This window comes from Primulina tabacum, chromosome 1 (genome assembly GCF_025594145.1).
Source record: "Primulina tabacum isolate GXHZ01 chromosome 1, ASM2559414v2, whole genome shotgun sequence".
Classification (NCBI taxonomy): domain Eukaryota; kingdom Viridiplantae; phylum Streptophyta; class Magnoliopsida; order Lamiales; family Gesneriaceae; genus Primulina; species Primulina tabacum.
The window spans coordinates 47,135,716-47,156,391 of record NC_134550.1 but is presented as its reverse complement, the minus strand read 5'-3'; the positions used below and the strand labels follow the sequence as shown (position 1 = coordinate 47,156,391).

Here is a 20,676-nt window from a genome sequence, read left to right as displayed (position 1 = left end):
GCAATTCATCAACTATGTTCTACTTCCTGAGATTATTGATTGACTTGAAATTCAGATGATTCAATCTCTTATGCCATAGCCAATGTTTATCACTTAGAGAGGCAACTAAACACATATGAACATTAATATGATCTTTATTCCATGAAACTTTGTATGTTTTACCTTCTCTTTTTTCAGTTAATACAGTAGACTCGTCATCATTTTTAACTGTGCATGCGTGCTTCTGAAAAGCCAGAGAGTAACTATTATCACACAGTTGGCTAATGCTAATCAATTTGTAACAAATATTTTCAACTAATAGTACATCATTGATAGTAATGTTACCATGAATAATCTTACCCTTACCCACGGTTTTACATTTTGACTTATCCCCAAAATTTATCTTTGGTCCAATACAACTCATTACTTCTAATAGCAGATTTTTCTGTCCAGTCATGTGTCTGGAACATCCACTGTCCAGATACCATGTGGAGCTGCTGATTTTGGCTTTCCTCTCATGTTCCTGCAAACACAAATTTTAGCATCTGGTACCCAATCTATTTGGGTCCAATCATTATCAGTCCTTTATGAACCCACATTTGTACAATTCTAGGTGACCTTGTACTTCGGGTATCAAAAGAGGTGTGTGCAACAGAAAGTCTGCTATTTCTAACAGAATGCATCTTAGAATGTTGCTCTTCCCTTCTGTTTTTGTTTTCTGGTCTGTATCTCTTCTGAACATGTCTAGAATTATAGTACTGGTAGTTTTTAACCTTAACAGAGGGTTGTCCTCCTGACTTGAATCCTCTGCTGGATCCAGAACTCTGGTGAACTCTTCCCTTAGGTTCAATATAACCCAGACCATAATGCTTCCTTCTGTTCATCGGATCTACAGTTCTTTCAACTCGAACCGTTGGTACTTCAGGTTCATATACCACACTGGATTTGACAAAGTGAATGAATTTTCCTTTGCCATTATCCAGTTCTGGCTTAGTACTTGTTTTAGAAGTGCTTTCATTATTTCTGAATCCGAGACCACTCCTGTCATCGGATTGCTTCTGCAACTCTTACATCTTCTCTAAAGAAACAGAAGACTTGTTCCATGCATTTACCAAAACAGTTAACTTCTGGTTTTCAGACCTCATTGTTTGGTAATCTGCATTCACTCTTTCATTCTCAGTTCTTAACTTACTCATCTCAACTTTTAAATCATTGCAGCTGTTCTCTTGCAAGCAAGTGATCTTACTGACTTGATCCTTTAACTCTTGATTTTCAATTTTAACTTCCTTGAATGATTGAGAAAGTCTCGAGTATGCAGTGCTTTAATCAAATCAGTTCGTGTAAATTCGTCAGAGTCAAAGTCAAGTACCTCTCTAGATGTCGATGTTGGTTCAATATCTTCCATGAGACATTTGATCTCTTCTGCATCACTTTCGCTAGAATGACTTTCTGAGTCAGAAGACTCAGAACTAGAATCCGTCCATTTAGATTTGCTTTTTTCAGTAATCATCGCTTTGCGGTCTCTTCTGAATTTCTTGTCATTCCTCTTGTATTCCTTTTTTTTCTGGTCATCCTTCTTGGGCTTTGGACAATCAGCAATAAAGTGACCGATCTTTCCACAGTTAAAACACGCCATGTCACCGGGTGATGAATCTTTCTTCAAGTTCCGGTTAAGGCTTTGGTAAGCTCGGTGATTTTTCTTCATGAATCTGGAGAATTTCTTCACAAAAAGAGACATAGCATCGTTGTTGATCTTTTCAGCAGTCTTTTCAGAAGTGCTCTCAATGGTGGTAGCAGGTAATGCTTGTGGAACAACTACAGCAGCAGCAGCAGCAGTAGTAGTAGCAGCAAGAGCCTTGGTCGGTAGATTTGTTGAGGGCTCTTCTCCGCTTCTCACTTCCAATTCGAACTCATAGGCTTTTAAGTCAGCAAACAAGTCATGTAGCTCCAACTTGTTTAGATCTTTAGAGACTCTCATAACCATTGTTTTAACGTCTCATTCCCTGGGTAAAGCTCTCATTACTTTGAGTGCTATTTCTCTGTTGCCATGCTCTTTTCCAAGAGCTGCTAGTTCATTAACCAGGCTACTGAAACGTTCATCAAACTCATTTAGAGTTTCTCCAGCTTTCATTTTGATATTCTCAAATTTCTGCATTGCTACAAACATTTTATTCTCCTTCGTCTGCTCATTTCCTTCACAGATTTGGATGAGTTTTTCCCAAATCTTTTTGTCTAGATTTTAAGATCTTCAAAGGACCATCTGTGATGACAAACCACATATCATCGTCTTGAGCTGCAAGATGAGATTGCTTCCGGATCTTCCAGTCATCAAAGTCTTCTTTTGAGAACATGGGAAACTTGCTGAAGTGTGCCATAACTGTTGTAAATATAGAACAAGAAAAATCCGCACTGATACCACTTGTTGGGGATCGATATATAGTTTAGAGAGGGGTGAATAAACTCGTTCCTTTGACGGTTGTTTTTGCAAAGGATGCTAGAATCCTGTTAGGTATTATATCTAATCTTTTTCCAGAGTAAGTCCAGCAGATCACAATAAAAAGTGTGGAAACGATCCGATGGAGTACGGTGAAACACAATAAAATAGTAGGCAGTAGAACAATGGTTGTTTATGGAAGTTCGAAGATGAAATCTTCTACGTCTCTCCTTCTTCTATTTCCAGAAGGTATCGGTAAAAGACTTTGGTTTTTACAGTACAACACTTGTACACACCCACTTCAGCATGACTTATCCTATGCCTACTGAAACTCTTAGTTTTTCAACACAATAAAACAAATACAACAAGTTCTGGAAAAGTAAAAAAAAAAGTCTATTCATTTTAAAATTGCGGAAATATTTATTTTTTTTATAAGCTCACATTTCAAAATAACATTTAAAATAATCGTAATTATTTGACAGTAAAAACAATGCAGTTCAAATTAATCAAACTTATCCAAAAATCATACGTGAACATAAAATCGTAAAAATCTTCGACATATGAAAATATTCATCTCCTCTCAAATCTCATAATCAAAGTGCGGAAACATGCGGTCCTCGGGTTGTGTCACCGCACCAGGTCTGCCTACTCAGAGTTCGGCACCTCCAGTCTCCTGATCGTTTAGCTCACCTGCATCACACACGCCTAGTGAGTCTAAAGACTCAACACACCTGTACCAGAAATAACAAGTACATATATATGGCACACAGCAGTGAAAAATATCATATTCAACATATCTTTCATGAACTTAAAAGTATAACATAAACGTGTCGTGTAAAATCATTTCGTGTCAAATCATGTCATGTCATGTCATCTCATATCATCATATACATGTCAAAACAGCTCATCGTGTCATCATAAACTTAAACCTTTTCTTTTAATTGAATTCAGTTCATTAGTTGTGACTTTCGTATCAGCTCTATTCGATGGATCCATCTATAAAAAAAACTGTGGTATCCCGCGGCAAGGGACATCAGCGACAGCATTACCCGTCCACTGAGCCCGGGCCTCAGCTCATCATATCTCATATCATCGTATACATATACATCGTCAGTCACAACCAAATCTCATCCTTCAAAAATAACATCATATCCACCACTTAATAAAAACATGCATATACGTAACATTTTTCTTAAAACCAAGCATGCGACGTATTTATCATAATTCGTAAAAATCATAAAAATGATGCATAAACATTTAAAATATCATATATTTGTGCTCAGGGCGCTGTCAGGACCCCAATCTCACCCCGGGTGCAAAATGACCATTTTCGTCCGTGGAAACCCGAAAATTATCGTTCCACCCCTAGACCTCTAAAATTGACTCGAATCTTACCAAACTCCTTAAAATGTCCCAAAATATAATTATAAGCATTTTTAGACGTAAATCCTAGCCCATTTTATAATTGAACCGATTCGTTTTAAAACCTAGACTGGGTCCCGGTTTTAACCCGAATCGACTCGAAACTTAATCTAATTTTTCTTGACTCGAAATATAATTTAAACAACTCATACTCAACCCTTTACTAGTTAAATTATATTCTTTAACTTCATGCACTATCGGCCAACCCCGTAAATTTCCTAAAAAATTCCTTGGCCCTCACCACATGACGTCCACCTTACTCCCCCTCTAAAGTTACGTACCTCCCCTCCACCGCAACCAGCCCTCAACCAATCATACCACGACTAATCTAGGCTCCCCTAGACCCAAATAACCAACGCTTACACTTCCATGCACCACCCCTTTCTCTCATGATCGCTCCACACCAAGATGAGCCACCCACGGTTCATGTTCCTTCACGCGACTGGACCATACCAGGGGTGTACCAGCAGCCTTCAGACCTTTCCACAGCCACGGCTCAGATCTCATATAGTCTGGTTCAGACCTCGGATCGGCCTTCAAGCCATCGACTCCACCCCTACCTCCCTATATGCACTAACCGAGCCCTCCTCACAGAAATCCTCGACTCGGCCTCTCCCTAGCAGCGTCCAACCACCAAACTAAACCCCAAGCCAAACATCTCGACACACCAGTAGCCCCTAACCACACAAGGATCGCAGCCCCTTGCACCAAATTCAGAAAAACGTGAGTTTCAATGAAAGAAAAACAACATATGAACAAAACCGAAAATATTTCATATTCTTGGTGGGATCGAGAGTTTACTACAGATTAGTCACACAACAGCATGTATATGGTGTATGAGATGCAAAAAACGAGAGTACAATGCGTGCCTTAACGATTGAAGAACAAGAACGATGCAATGGAGACCCGGATGAAGCTTTCTTTGCAAGAACAAGAAGGAAGCCGATGCTTTCAGCTGCCGAGTTCTGAAACCGAGGGTAATCTGAAGGGAAAACGGCTGTGGGGGGTTACGGGAGTTTAAGGATTTACTTTATAATAATTAGGTAGTTAATCAAATAATTAATGGGCCCTAATATGATAATTAAGGGTTTGAAAAGGGTTTTAAGCCCAACAAGTTTAAAAATAGGCCCATTAAATCCAAAAGCACTCCCGAAAAATATTTCGTGTTGAAAAGATTTTGAAAATATAAGCCGAAACCTCAAAACGTCCCCTGATTCGATAAAATTTGTGTACCGTTAAAAATAAAACCTTGCGGTTAAAAAAATACCCAAAAATCTCAATTCTTGAAAAATACCTTTAAAACATCTTATATTAATTAATAAAAATTAATCTTGTAATAAAAATAGTTTTCTTGAAAATTCTCCGATCTCCGTTCCTCGTTCGAGCGCGAAATGCAACTTAAAAATCATAGTGCATGAACTTTTAAAATATCATGAAATAAATCCTATCATGCATAAATTATGCATAAAATGCATAAAAATAATTAAACATCATTTAATGAAATAAACAAACATTTAATGCTTTAAAAAAATTTAATAAAATACCAAATAAATTTAATAACTTGCATTCATGTGGTTCACGTAGATTTTCAAATTTTCGGAACGTTACAAAATGACTCTTTTCCAGATTACAAACTCTTTTCAAAGATATAATAACGTAAATATGATTGTAGAGAGAATAAGAAACAGTCAGCATAATATGATCTCAAAAGATCAGATAACTATTATGAAGCATGTGCTGCTTTTTTGTATATTGAGTTTGAAGATGATAAGTAGTTCTGAGTGCTGAAATCGACGTTCGTATATTAGAGAATGTAATCGTTGTTTTTGGTAAATATAAACATTGTTGATCTTGTGTATTTATAGAAGTCTTGAATCCAATGTCTATAAAAAACAGCTTCTTTGGCTTATGATAGAATCAGCTTTATTGCCGAAAAAGGTTCCTGCAAAAAGCTTCAAAACAATGAGTCTTGTTTCATACCACATTTGGTAAAACGAATTAAATGACTTTGTTAGCATTAATGATGCATTTAATATTCGTACTTGGTAAAGTAACGGTAACATTTAATATATGATCGATAGGTTCTGATTCAGTAAAAGTCAAGTTCTGCTTCTGTTTATCTAAGCTGATAAGTACTTAGAAGAGTACTGCTTTGTTAAGGCGATACGATAACTTCTGCTTTTATACTATCTTCTGGTTTTACTAACGTGATCTAATGGTTTTGACTAACATCACCACAATTAAATTAAGCCTATCAGACAAAGTCAAGTTTCCATCTAAGTTTTATCAAAATTCTGTAAATGGATCTTTTCTGTTTAATACTATGACAGGAAAAACATGTTTTGTAGAAGACCTATTTGAAAAGAAATGAAATATTTTGTGAAATAATAAGCTGTAGGGGAGCAAAAAAACTCGCTGGAAATTCTGTAACACGGCTCATATAGATAGATGGTCAGACAACATTTGATCATTCCCCAAAAAAAGATAAAGAAGACATGTGATTCAACCACTCTATTATTGGAGGATGGACCTCCACTAAAAGATGTTTCCACTACAAAATGGAAGAGGAATAACTTAACCACCTATAAAGACAAATCACTAACTAGTGATTGAAAGGACCATCACTCGCAAGATGTTGTCGGCCACAACTTGCAGAATAATTCACAAGATTTAAAATCTAGATTTCAAATTCACCAAGGTTCTATAAATACCAAGGCCGAAGAAAAATGAAGGCAACATTCAAATTCTTCATGTTGCGACGTGGTTAGGATGTGAAAAGCTGTTTGTAAAACCCGATGAATACAACCCGACGACACTCCGGTTAGAAAGATAAAATGTTCAATTTATTTTACAAAAGCATGATGGACTATAAAAAAAATTAATCAAGATATATAGGCCGGAAAACTTGTATAACTGTATGTCTTTAAAAACATGTTCGATATGTTTTTTACAATATTTTAAATAAAGTAGAAGGTTTAAACTAACTTTTAAGAAACGAGAGAATAAAATCTATATTATCTATACTATTTTATTAAGTTTGAGATACTTAGAGTAACTAAATTTTGGTGTCATGGTCTGTTTAGTAATTATATATATTAATAAAATGTTAAAATGTTAATGTAAGTTATATGTAGATCAGCGGATAGAGTCATTATTTTTTGGGTTATAGGTTCGATTCTAACTGAGGTGATTTTTTTATTCTTTTATTTTTCAATTTATTTTTTAATTTATCAAAATTACAATGCAGTCCCTCACTATTTCTTATAACTAGTGCACCGACGCACGCGTTGCATGCTTGTATAATATTTTTTATAATTCATTTGATTTTATATAAATGAGGATCAAAATATAATTATAAGAAATAGCGAGGGACTACACTGTAATTTTGATATATAGATTAAAAAATAAATTGAAAAATAAAGAATAAAAAAATGAGGATTAAAATATAATTATAAGAAATAGCGAGGGAACTACACTGTAATTTTGATATATAAATTTAAAAATAAATCGAAAAATAGAAGAATCAAAGAATGACCTCAATGAGAATTGAACATATGACCTAAACCCCAAAAAATAATGATTCTATCCGCTGAACTACATATAACTTACATTAAAACTTTAACATTTTATTAATATAAATAATTATTAAAACAGACCATGATACCAAAATTAGTTACTATAAGGGTCTCAAACTTAATAAAATAATATATATTATATTTTAATCTTCATTTAAATATAAATCAAATAAATTATAAAAAATATTATATAAGCACGCAACGCGTACGTCGGTGCACTAGTCTAAATGAAACTAAGATTTAAATGTTTATTTACAATTTGCCATTGATTTGGGGTTAAAAGAAAATTTATTTTGAAACGGTAAAAGAGTAAAAAAATAATTAATTAAAAAGGGAAGGTTATATTTCGGTCAAATGGTGGAGGTTAATTCCTTAAATATTCCCTTGTATCAGCCAACTCGATTTCCCTCGGCAAAAATGCAGGCAATTTCCAGGCGATTGGGGCACCAATCCATCAAGCAGTCACCCGCTTCAGTTTCCTCTTTTAGATCTCTCTGTCCGCTTTCCGATCAATGTAATCGTTCTCTCACTACTTACATAAAGCAACACACAGACGCTTAACCGCAGGTTATAGACAAAAATGCATTTTTTGTGGTGTTTTGAACAGATTATGGAGTGGAGAATCCAAGGTTTGCTTCATCTCTTACCACCAAAGGCGTGGGGCATCTGGTTCGCAAGGGCACTGGAGGCCGATCATCTGTCAGGTTATTTTCATTTTCAGAGCCCTAATTTTGCTCTAAATTTGTTTGAAAATTGTTCTGTGGTTTCGAGTTTAAGTAATTAGTTATTCCCATTTCAGTCACTTGCTAATTGTTTTCGCTGTTGCGCGTATTATACCAATCTTTAGATATATCTCTTATATATTCCAGCTCTTAGCATCTACCATTTATTCTTCTAGCATCGAGTTTTGGATGATTTCATTTTTTATTGTTTTATTTTCTTATGTCTTTTCAATTGCTACAAGCATGCTACTTACTGAATCTAATGTCTACAATGGTAATTGTGTTTTAAGTCATATTATTGCTAGTTGAAGTTGGGAATTTTGTTGCCTGGCAGTGGTATAGTTGCGACTGTATTTGGAGCGACAGGATTTCTTGGACGATATTTGGTGCAACAGCTTGGTGAGTTGCCTGTTATTCTGCGTAGCTTTTTTCAGCTGAAATTCTGTAAATTCGTGCTAAAGTTCGTTGTGTTATAACCAAGCTCAACTTTTTATGTTGTTTTATCCGTGTTTCACCTACTCCTCTCCTTTAGCAAAGATGGGTTCCCAAGTATTAGTACCATTTCGAGGTTCTGAGGATTCTCATCGCCACCTTAAATTGATGGGTGATTTGGGTCAGGTGAATTCATGCATGGACTTTACCCTGTGTATTTAAGTTGTGGCCATTTTCTACTTGCAAAACCTATGACTTGGTGTTCTTCACATTTCTCACCTGCAGATTGTTCCTATGAAATACAATCCGAGAGATGAAAGTTCCATTAAGGCAGTGATGGCAAAGGCTAATGTTGTTATTAATCTTATTGGTAAGATGCTATTGCCACACAGATATTGTGAAAAAATGCTGCCTGCAATTGCTTTATATTGTAAATGGCCTGCAAACAGGAAGGGAGTATGAGACCAGAAATTATAGTTTTGAGGAAGTGAACCATCATATGGCTGAACAGCTTGCTGTGGTGTGTTTCTGTTACCCTTTATGTTTTCTGCTTTGATATTTCTGGCTTCAATACATGAATCATGGTTGTTCCAAGGTGCAAACAACGTAGTCTCTCATATATCTTTATCTGATTGATGATATAATGTACTGATAGATTCATCCTGTATGCACAGATTGCCAAGGAACATGGTGGCATATTGAGATATATTCAAGTTTCTTGTTTGGGGGCATCTCCGTCATCCCCTTCTAGAATGTGTAGAGCTAAAGCAGCTGCTGAAGAAGCTATTTTACGGGAACTGCCAGAGGTAGTTATATGTTTACTTAATTTTTTTATCATGTTCCACATAGTGCTTAATTTCTATTATTAATGCTTTACGGTGAGTGCTTTGCTGCTGCACTGTATTCATTTAAGTCTTCACGATATCCATTCAAGTCTTCAAGATATCCATTAATCATTTCTTCCATCCATATATTTTGGCTTCAAAAAAATTCAGCGGATGACCACAAGTCATGCTATCCCTTATGAACTTTGGATTCTGAATTTCTGATTGATATTTACTTTATGTTCTTTACTTAATACCTTTCCCAAATCTGATTTTGAGAGAAACTCAACATTCTGTCTGGTTTTCTTTCATTTTATGAGCAACTCCCATGACATTGGCAAATTTTGGACAGTGAGTTGATATGTGCTATAATATACCTGGATGCCGGATGTCTACATGATTTCATGTCGTACATTTATTTCATAAAAAACTGAGCGACCTTTGACCATCTCATTAAGTTAAAACTATTTATCGTGACGACATTTACGCTACAAAGTAGGAAATCTTGAAATTGAAACCTTGGTTCTTCCAAGACGTACTATCTGGAAGTCTCGAAGTTTGACTAACTGTTATTTTTCTAAGTTAAGACATGATTCTCTGTCGATTTATCAAGAAGTATGTGTGCTAACAATGAGCAAGATGGTTAGATTTTTCATCACGAGCTAGTGCTAATCTTATTTGTGGTTAGATTTTTAGCTCGGAATTGAACATTTTGATTGATTTAATCTTATTTGCTTTGATAAATCTACTTATCTATTATCAGGCCACAATAATGAAACCTGCTGTAATGATTGGCACAGAGGACCGAATTTTAAATCCGTGGGCGCATTTTGCTAAAAAATATGGCTTTCTCCCCCTGATGGGAGATGGATCAACCAAGTATGACTTTTGACTGTTAAATTAATTGCATGTTTTTTAGTTGTTGTGGAGCGGGACATATTTCTTACTATTATGCATATTCAGAATTCAGCCTGTATATGTTATTGATGTTGCTTCGGCAATTGTTGCTGCCTTAAAAGATGACGGTGCCAGCATGGGAAAAGTTTATGAACTTGGTGGACCAGATATTTTTACCACACATCAACTAGTAAATCCTTCAGCTCCTCTCTCTCTCTCTCTCTCTCTCTCCTCATCTCCATTCATATCTCTCTTGCTCACCCTCCAAAACTATTTAGTACTTTCGGTCCCCTTTTATTATTTTTTTTTAATTTTTTTTGAAGTTGTGAGAATTTATTCTGACTTTTGTATAGGCAGAACTTATGTTTGACGTGATTCGCGAATATTCTCGCTGTGTGAAGATTCCTTTCTCTATTGCCAAGGCAAGTCCCACTTCTTTTGCATGTGCAAACATCTGTTCGTGTGTAATCTTTAAGCCCTATCTTCTGTTAAAACTAAGCACATTTATTTTGCCATCGAAGTGTTCATTTTCATGTTTACATGGACAAGCTTTCTGGTTGCTGCTATGATAGTTAAGAAATTTCACCTCTGGTCTTCATGGTTTCAGGCTATGGCAACACCTCGAGAAGTTTTGCTCAAGAAAGTTCCAGTCCCGATGCCCACACCCTCTATATTCAATTTGGACCTGATTGAAGCCTTTTCTGTTGATACTGTCGTGTCTGAAAATGGTATGGCACATTATTCAAGGATCCTATACCTTCATTGGTTTTCTTTTCATTGGAAAAGTTTGATTTCCTATGATTTCAGCCCCCCTTTTTCTGCACATACATTTACCTTCTCAATTTTATGGTTTTCCAGCTTTAACGTTTGAGGATCTTGGTCTCACACCTTGTAAACTGAAGGGGTATCCAGTTGAGTTTCTTATATCTTATCGTAAAGGTGGCCCACAATATGGTTCAACAGTTAGCGAGAAAGTTACACCACAACCATGGTCTTGATTTATATCAGTTCTTTATTTAATCTGAAACTCTTTTGAATCTGCTTGGGAGATTTGGGCTGAACTCTGTGACAACGCGATTACCTGTTATGGTGCCTTGATGGATAATATGAATTGTTCGTAGATTTACTTTCTTACGACTGATGTTATTGTTGGTTAAGTCAGTCTGTTCGACCTTGAAAACAAGGTTGAAATTGTCTGTTTTCTATGGGACAGACTTGGTGTAATAAACATAAGAACTCTTCATGATTCCGTCATTGTATAATGCCGAAAATTGACATCACTTCTAGTGAAAAAGAGGTAAGAGGTTTTTTGGTGAAGTATACGGAGGATGCAATGTGTTTTCAGTCTGGAGGTTGTTTTTCCTGGCATTACTTTCTTCAATGATCAGAAGTGGAATGAGTCCTACCTATTGTTTTGTTATAGATACTATACTAAACCATAAACTCTCTCTATATATATAAAGGCTAATTTAGACAATACACAATTGGAAAACAATCTCCTCTATACATATATTTTGGCCTTTTATTTATTATGCTTATTTTTAAGTTTACACCATGAAAATCAATATGAGTATTTCGGGAAGTTGATTTTTTGTCTGGGATAGATGAGGGAAAAACAAATTATTTGTTTGGCCTACCAATTAACTTTTTATGCTATAGATCTAATGACATTGGGGTAAAATGAGTTTATATTTATAACTCAAAGATTTAATATAAAATTAAATTATATCCATTATATTACGAGGGAAAAAATTTAAATTTGAAGTTCAAAAGTTATTGGGGCATTTTTGAATTTTTTTAGTGACCTACGTAAGCTGAATTTTTACTTTTAATTGAATTTGTATTGCTCTAATGGACAATTAATTATTGATAAGATAAATTTATAACTTAACTATTTAAGATAAAATTAAATGTTAATCCTTATATTATGAGAGGAAAATTTTGAAATTTGAAATTAAAATATAATAGTGTATACAGATTTAAAAACATTCAAATAAGTGATTAATTGAAGATAATGTCAAGTTAAAATATGATAGAGATATAAATAAAAAACAAAAAGAGTCGAAATGAGTTGGTTAAAATTTATAAATAAAAATCGTTATTTGTTTAGCATACCAATTTCTAACTTCTCCTCGTTTTTAGATCTTCTTCTCATAATTTTTTTTATATCTTTTATGTTAATGTTTTTATTTTTTAAAATAAAATTTACCCAGCCCATTTTAATTTTTATAGTATGGACCTAACGACACTGGGGTAAAATAAATTTATAACTTAAAGATTTAATATAAAATTAAATTATACTCATTAAATTATGAGGGAAAAAATTGAAATTTCAAGCTATATTATAATAGGTGTATAAAATTTTAAAGCACAATCAAAACTTAAATTCAAATCAGTGATTAAATGTAAATAATGTCAAGGTAAAATATGATAGATTTATAAATAAAAAACTAAAAGACGATCAAAATGAGTTGGTTGAATTTTATAAATAAAAATCATTACAAAATATATGTCTAAAGATAAGGAGAAGTTCTAAAAATGAAGAGATGTTAGAATTTTAAAAATCTAAAAATCTATGTTGTTGTTGTTATTATTATACAATAATAATAATAATAACTATCTTTGAAGTTGATTTTTTTAATTCTGATTTATTCACATTTTCTCAACTTAACATTATCAATAATTACTTGTCCATTAAAACACTATAATTTCAATTAAAAATATACGTTACTTTAGAATTCAAACACGACTCAATCAATTAATCGATAATTATTAACTTATCTTCATTTTTTCAAACCTTCTTCGCTGCCTCAACACAAATCAATTTTTGTGCAATTCCTAAAAAACTTCAACATCAATTGATAGAGCGTTACACAAGAGTACCTCAAGTTCCATATTGCATTTTATTTCCTTTCAACACCAGCTAAAATAAATTTTCATCTTCAGGTAACACTCATGCAAAATTATATAAATTTCGTATTGCTCTCATTATTTATTTCGGTCAACACTATGGAACCTCTAAAACATTAAATGAAGATATAACATTTCAAAGTATAAAACATATTTCTTTTAGTTTGTGGGAGGGATTATGAAGTATTCGGCATATTTAAAAAATTCTCGAAAAATCTTTGAAGGTGATTTATAGGACATCAATTTTAGGTTCAGATACATCCATACCTGCATAAAAATATATGTGAAAAGTAATTTTAAAATTTTTTGTAGCAAAATATTAATAAAGAGTTCCACAATTTTGGATCTTAAATATAGAACATTCTCAAGTGCAAGATCGTACTTATGAGTTGGTTGATGTAATGGATATTAAAGAAGCATCATCATCATATTCTAAGAGGTATTTCTTATACTCTAGATTGCATAGTTCAAATCTATTTATAGCATTCTTTATATATAATTTTGTTTATTTCATTTAGTACTTAATATGATAGATAATTTTATTGAAGGTTCTTACCATTTATCTTCATCCATCTTTTTCCAAACAGTATGTTATTTGGCGTGATGTCTAGAAATATAACTTCTTCTTCACGATAAAGTGCAATATGAAGGTGAAAATTCTTTAAAAAAATTGTTTGATTTATCGATACAACCTATGCTTATGTCCTATGATAATTTCCTAAACTTTATACAATTTAAATATGAGATGAGACAGAATAACTCATAAAGTTCAAGGAAAATATATAAGAGCTTATCAGTTCAGGAACGTCGAAAATATATTGATAAATTTTTGGAAAATCAGAATAAAAGAAAAGTTGTTGATTTTCATCCTACATCATCTCAAAAAACACACAAACAAAATCGTAATAGTCGTTCAAAGCTTTATGACATTTAGGTATCTTTCAAGACATTTGTTATCAAATGTGAAATTTATATTAAATATAATCTATAATATTATATTAAGTGTGAGGGCCTTAGAATAACTAACTTTGAGGATACCAAAATATTTAATTCCATAATTACCCTTCTTACTCTACTAAAAACCTTTTCAAATCACTCCATATTTTAAATATAAAAAAATCAAAACAAAATTTCCTTTTAAATCGAACAACTTTTCTAAATCGAAAATAATTTCGTGTTAATTATTTAGTTTTATTTAATCAAATTAAAAATAATAATAGCACATGCAATGCATGTGCATCTTTTACTAGTAATATATTAAAGCTATATTTGTCATTTATCACTTATGCTTTGTTAGTTATTTATTATTGTGGTTAGATTGATCAAGACATGAGTCGACATTGCTTCAGCGATATGAGGTACATCCAATGCATACATGTTGTTATTGTGGTGCTAAGAAATTTCAATTTGAGTATACAAATTTTTGCTGCGATAATGACAAGATAAAACTCACAGCCACAGAGGTGTCAACTGATATGATCAATTTATTTACTGATTATGAATCAACAGAAGAAATGCAATTTCTAAAAAATGTGCGAGCTTACAATAGTATTTTCGTTTTCACTTCATTAGGCGTTAAGATCGATAAAGAACTAGTTTCGTCGAGCCAAGAGGTATACATTTTTAGAATCTTAAGCCAAATATTTCACAACCTTCCGTCTTTAGTGCCTAATGAAGGTTGACCTTATCATTTCAAATTATATTTCTGGGATATTCAAGGTGAACTAAATAATAGAATGAATATAATAGGCAACACTCAGAATAATGAAGATATTATGAAATTATTGACGAAAGTCATGAGAAATAACTCTTTTCTGGAATTGTTGCAGAGGATAATTGATTTCAGAAGCCCTTGCAAAAGCTCAACAAATCAGGTAATTCAACAAAAAACATCTCAAACCATATCGACGAAAATAGAAGTGCAACAAAATAAGTTCAAGCTTTCAAATCTCGGAGCAAGAAAATAATTGAGACTCAAAATATGGAAGATGGCAATGAAAATGCACAAATTAATATTGAAGATGATGATAAAATTGTTACTTTTATAAAACGAAAAACACCTAAACAAAGCCCTACGTCCAAGTCTCAAGGTCAACAAAACAAAAAGAAACTAACCGATGATGCCAAATGAATTACACAAATCCGTGATTGAAAATGAAAACAAGATTTCTTCTTTCACAAAGAGAAAGAGGCAAGTCAAAACTAGAAATGATACACAAACGGTGGCATTTGTGAATATCAAATAAGAGAAACTTTGAACACATCATAAATTTTTGCAATATGCTTTTTTATTTTTTTTATTTATGTCCAAAATTACAATTTATCTATTAATAAATGTTTGTTTATATATTTTTCAAACATTTATAATTTTGATTGACTGATTATGTATCACAATCGCCACTGCATATAATTATCTTGGGCAATAATCATCGTGATATAACGTGCAACACACATGGTACTTCCTAGTTTCTATAAAAGTAAGCATGATGAGCAAATTTTTTGTATTGTGATTTTAATGTATTGCCCAAAAACTATTTATTATTTATATTAATTGTATGAGCATTGGTGGAAAAAATATATAAAATTTAGATTAAAATTTGGGATATTGAATTTGAAGAAGTCAATGTATTTCTTATTAATTTAATTTGTGCATTTATTTTTTTGAACTCGTTAAACATTCGAGGATCATAGTATTGTTATTATTTTTTTAATAGAAAATTACAACATAAGAAACTTTGAAAATAATTTTACGCAAAAATTGAATTGATATTTGATAATAAAAATATATTAGAGATAACATTTTTTATATATAATTCTTAGAAAAATATTAAAATAATAGATTTTTTAATACAAAAATATTAAAAAAATTAAAAAATATATTTATCTATTATATTTATAAAAATCTAAAAGAAATGAAAAAATTTTCATTGTAAATTTTCTATTATCCCATTAAATTGTGTATTGTCAGATTAATTCCATGGAATTTTTCTACACAATTTTTCAGAAATATAATAACAATGATACGATAAAAACGAATATATTTTTTATAATAATATTTTTTATCTATGTCTACATAAAAATGTGGATCATGAGCGCAGTTTTTTTTAATTGTCAAAAGATAAAAATGATCATATTATCAATACAAATCCAAAAACTTAATAAGGATATATATATATATATATATCGTTTGCCGAGCATCTTTCAGATGCTTCAAGCAAAATATTCTTCAATGAGCTGCAATAGATCGTGTTCTAAGAATATTAACACCGATGAATTAATCGAGTTTGGTTAAAAATCAAGCGGAAGAAACTCGAAGTAATCCTTCGTGAAGAAAACTATTATATTAGAAAACGTTTTAACTTGTGTAAACTGAATAACCGAAAAAGGGTAGATTAGTTTTTGCATTCATCAGTTCAGTTATGGTGACAACTGAACTGACGGATACTCTAACTGATCCAAACAGTTTGAAAACAATAGTTAATCAGTTAAATACACAAGATATGTTTATGGATGTTCGGAGAGTTCAACTGCTTCTACGTCACCCCTTCTACCGCCTCGTGTAGGATCCACTAGAAGACTTTGATTTATACAAACACTTGTACAAACCCACTCAGCTAGGACTTACACTACTGCCTAAACTGAGCTCCTAGCTACGACTGAATGCAGCACCTTCCAGCCAACACTTTTTAACGTCTATGTGTCAAAGACTACATACACAAGTTTAACGTCTTTGTGCAAGACTGTATTTGAGTGGTTGAGAGTGTTTGTGTGTGAGAACTGAACAAGGATGAAAAGATCGGTTATAAGGTGATAAGTGTTTAGAAGGGAGGGGGGGTTGAATAAACACTCACAAATTTTGTATTCTTTTCAAATATAAAGTTCAATTTAGTGACAAACTGACCCTCGGTATCTCGTCAGTCGATAACAATCAGTTTAACTGAGAAAAACAGTTGCGGAAGTAAACTGACTGAGAGATAGAATAGCTAACTGAAAGTAATAACTGAAATGAAAATGCACACGGTTTGTTTCTGGATGTTTGGATAATGGAATAACTCCTACGTCCCCCATTCTATCACGAAGATGAGATTTCCACTAAAGGACTTTGATCGAATACAAAAGTTGTATTGACCCACTTCAGTTTGGACTTAACACTGGCAAAACTGAAACTCTTAGTTCACAAAAACTTTTACAGTGCGTGACTGAAATTTAAACACGACTGAATCAATCTAACAAAGATTTCAAAGTGCTAGCAAGCTCGTAAATGTAGCCTTGATTGCTACTGATCAATCTGATAAGAGTGAGCTTTCGATATTCGAATACGAGTGGTGATTTTAGCAGAGTAACAGCAAGCTTGAATAAAATAGTAGTTCGTGTTATCTTCTCAGCTGCCCTCTTCACCTATTTATAGGCTTCCCTCTCAACGGTAATATTAAATAACGTTTGAATCCATATATCCGTTGATTGCCACGTCAATATTCTATGACATTCGTACACTGCAATCTCTGAAATGTGGCGTTCCACTACTAGTTGCAGTCTGTTGTACTATTTGTCGGTTGTCGTTCTCAACTGATGACGTGTACAACTGAGATATTAGCTGAAAGATACTAGCTTGAGTGTTTTCGGCTGAATATATCGACTGATAGGTTTACGATTGATCATTCAGTTGACTGCTCATTCAGTTGCGTAAATCAATTTCGATGGTATCAGTTGCCTTTAATATTAAGCACATTAATCATCAGTTAGGCAAGTGATAGTCGATTTGCGAAGCCTGGTAACTTGATCAGTTAGTCCAATAAATTCGATGCTTAGTTTGTCAAATCACTGAAATTTAATTTCCAACAATTTCCCCCTTTTTGGTGATTGACAAAACTTGGAATTTAATAAACTGATCTGTGACGCCCCAGATTCGACGACTGTCCTCACTGTACCAAGACGAGTCTTTCCAGCGTGCTTATGTCCTCACTCACACGCATCCTGGGAAACTTTCCAGGAGGTCACCCATCCTAAAATTGCCCCAAGTCAAGCACGCTTAACTTTGGAGTTCTTATGTGATGAGCTACCGAAAAGAAGATGCACCTTCGTGATATGAGTAGTACACATCAAATCTTTTTAAGCCCTTTTCAACTGTACAGTCTATTACATTGAACAGTCTCGGAATCCCTCTCATTCCGGTGTGGGATCGGTTCATTCATGTTCCCTCCACCTAGAAGCCTGCCAGGAGCCGCTCATTGTCCGTGCAACCTCATGGCACCGGCGATCACCCCCCGCCCTCTTCGGCCCCGGGCCTCACATGCCCACCAGCTTCCGCTTGGTTCGTCCCCGAACCACACCGTACTAAGAGAGGTCGGCTCTGATACCAACTGTGACGCCCCAGATTCGACGACTGTCCTCACTGTACCAAGACGAGTCTTTCCAGCGTGCTTATATCCTCACTCACACGCACCCTGGGAAACTTCCCAGGAGGTCACCCATCCTAAAATTGCCCCAAGTCAAGCACGCTTAACTTTGGAGTTCTTATGTGATGAGCTACCGAAAAAAAGGATGCACCTTCGTGATATGAGTAGTACACATCAAATCTTTTTAAGCCCTTTTCAACTGTACAGTCTATTACATTGAACAGTCTCGGAATCCCTCTCATTCCAGTGTGGGATCGATTCATTCATGTTCCCTCCACCTAGAAGCCTGCCAGGAGCCGCTCATTGTCCGTGCAACCTCATGGCACCGGCGATCACCCCCCGCCCTCTTCGGCCCTGGGCCTCACATGACTGAAACGTATGCTATTCGTTTTCTTAAAACGTGCTAGAAATTTTTTTTTTAAAACCTCCCTAGCATTGGCCGAACCACCAAAAATTACATAAAATATTTTGGACATCATTTTAAAATAAAACAACCAACTATATATTTGAGAAATACAGCCCATACTATAATCTCTCAAAAACCTCTCAAAACATAAATAAAAAAAGTCATAAAATATCTTTAACATTACTTAAAATCATAAATCATAACTAGTGCGGAAAACTACCGTCGGTCCTCGGGTTATGTGCACCTTTAGTCCAGCAAAGTCAACCATCAAGACCTCCATTATCATATTCATAATCAATATAACATGCATCAATCACACCTAGTGAGTCTAAAAACTCAACACGTCATATTCTTGATAACGAGTAATACGTAATACAGTTAACATATAACAGTGAAAAATACTTGTACTTAAAATATCGTTTTCATGAAGATGCATAAACATAAATATTTTCGTAAACATTTTCATGATGCATAAAACCTTTAAATAAAAACATTTTCATAATCTTATGCGTAAACATTTTCATATAAACATAAACATATTTATATTCGTATCCATATTCATATCATCATATTCATATTCATGTTCATATTCGTGTTTGTTGAATTCAGATCGTGATTGTGACTCGTATTCTTAAACGTATTGGGCGATGGATCCATCTAAAAAAAACCACAGTACTGGGCGGCGGGGACACCAGCAACACTCTCACCGGTCAACTGGGCCTTGGCCTACGTATTAACATATTCGTATTCGTATCACGTATTAGTATTCGTATCCGTATCCAAGGAAACACGATCGTCGGGCTCCCACTAGGACCATAACCCTCACGATATTTCCAACATGTAATAGTCACAATCCCTTCACGTCCTTCAACATGTTATCATCACTTAATAAAAACATGCATATAATATCATTTTATTTTGAAACCAAGCATGCAACATATCTTTTACATGTCCAATTTAATCTTTAATAATTCATGAACATTTCAAAATCATATTTACACATATAAAAATTCATAAACATACATAACCATTGAAAATAATCATATTATCACATAAAACAGCATTCAGGACACTGCCATGACATTTACTAATTTCTAGGTGTAAAAAGACCGTTTTACCCCTGAACGTATAATTTCTAGTTTTTGATATTTTCTTAAATTCATTGACTCTAACATGTCCCAAATAATTATTTAAGCCTAAATTAATTTTTTCATATTTTTATTTGGCATAAATCGATGACTTTTAATTTAATATTTAAATGTGACGTATTAATGCGTTTTAATCCCGAATTAAACCAAACCTTAATATAAATTCTCAAATTAAAAACTTAGACTTTTAATAATTATTAAACTTAAATATAATTTTTCATAATTTTATTAAGCTTAAATCTAGGTGTTTTCCTATTCGTTTTTAAACTTAGACGTACTTCCTAGTTTTGACTCGTATGGACTCGAAACTTAACCAAACTTTACCAAACTTGAACCAAAGTTTAATAACACCTAACTAACCCATATCCAACCAAATTCCAGCCCATTAAGTCCCTTGAATATGCCTAGAAAGCTATTGAATTTTTCTGCACAAGAGTCCTAGTCCTAATATGATTCGAACCTAGGCTAGCTTCGCCTCTAGCCCTTAACCACCATGTCCAGCCTCTACCCATCCCTCCTATGCAGCCCAAT

General features: G+C 33.7%; 1 protein-coding gene across 1 annotated transcript; it reads left to right on the top strand.

Annotated features, from left to right (window-relative positions):
* The first annotated feature begins 7,772 nt into the window (after nt 1–7,772).
* LOC142545164 (NADH dehydrogenase [ubiquinone] 1 alpha subcomplex subunit 9, mitochondrial) lies at nt 7,773–11,602 on the top strand. The gene is made up of 12 exons (XM_075652159.1): nt 7,773–7,924; nt 8,018–8,114; nt 8,467–8,531; nt 8,665–8,750; nt 8,850–8,934; nt 9,014–9,084; nt 9,239–9,370; nt 10,152–10,267; nt 10,352–10,475; nt 10,639–10,707; nt 10,893–11,013; nt 11,144–11,602. Exons 1-12 carry the CDS (start codon nt 7,828–7,830, stop codon nt 11,281–11,283), a joined length of 1,203 nt encoding a protein of 400 aa, XP_075508274.1. The 5' UTR covers nt 7,773–7,827; the 3' UTR covers nt 11,284–11,602.
* Nucleotides 11,603–20,676: the final 9,074 nt, after the last annotated feature.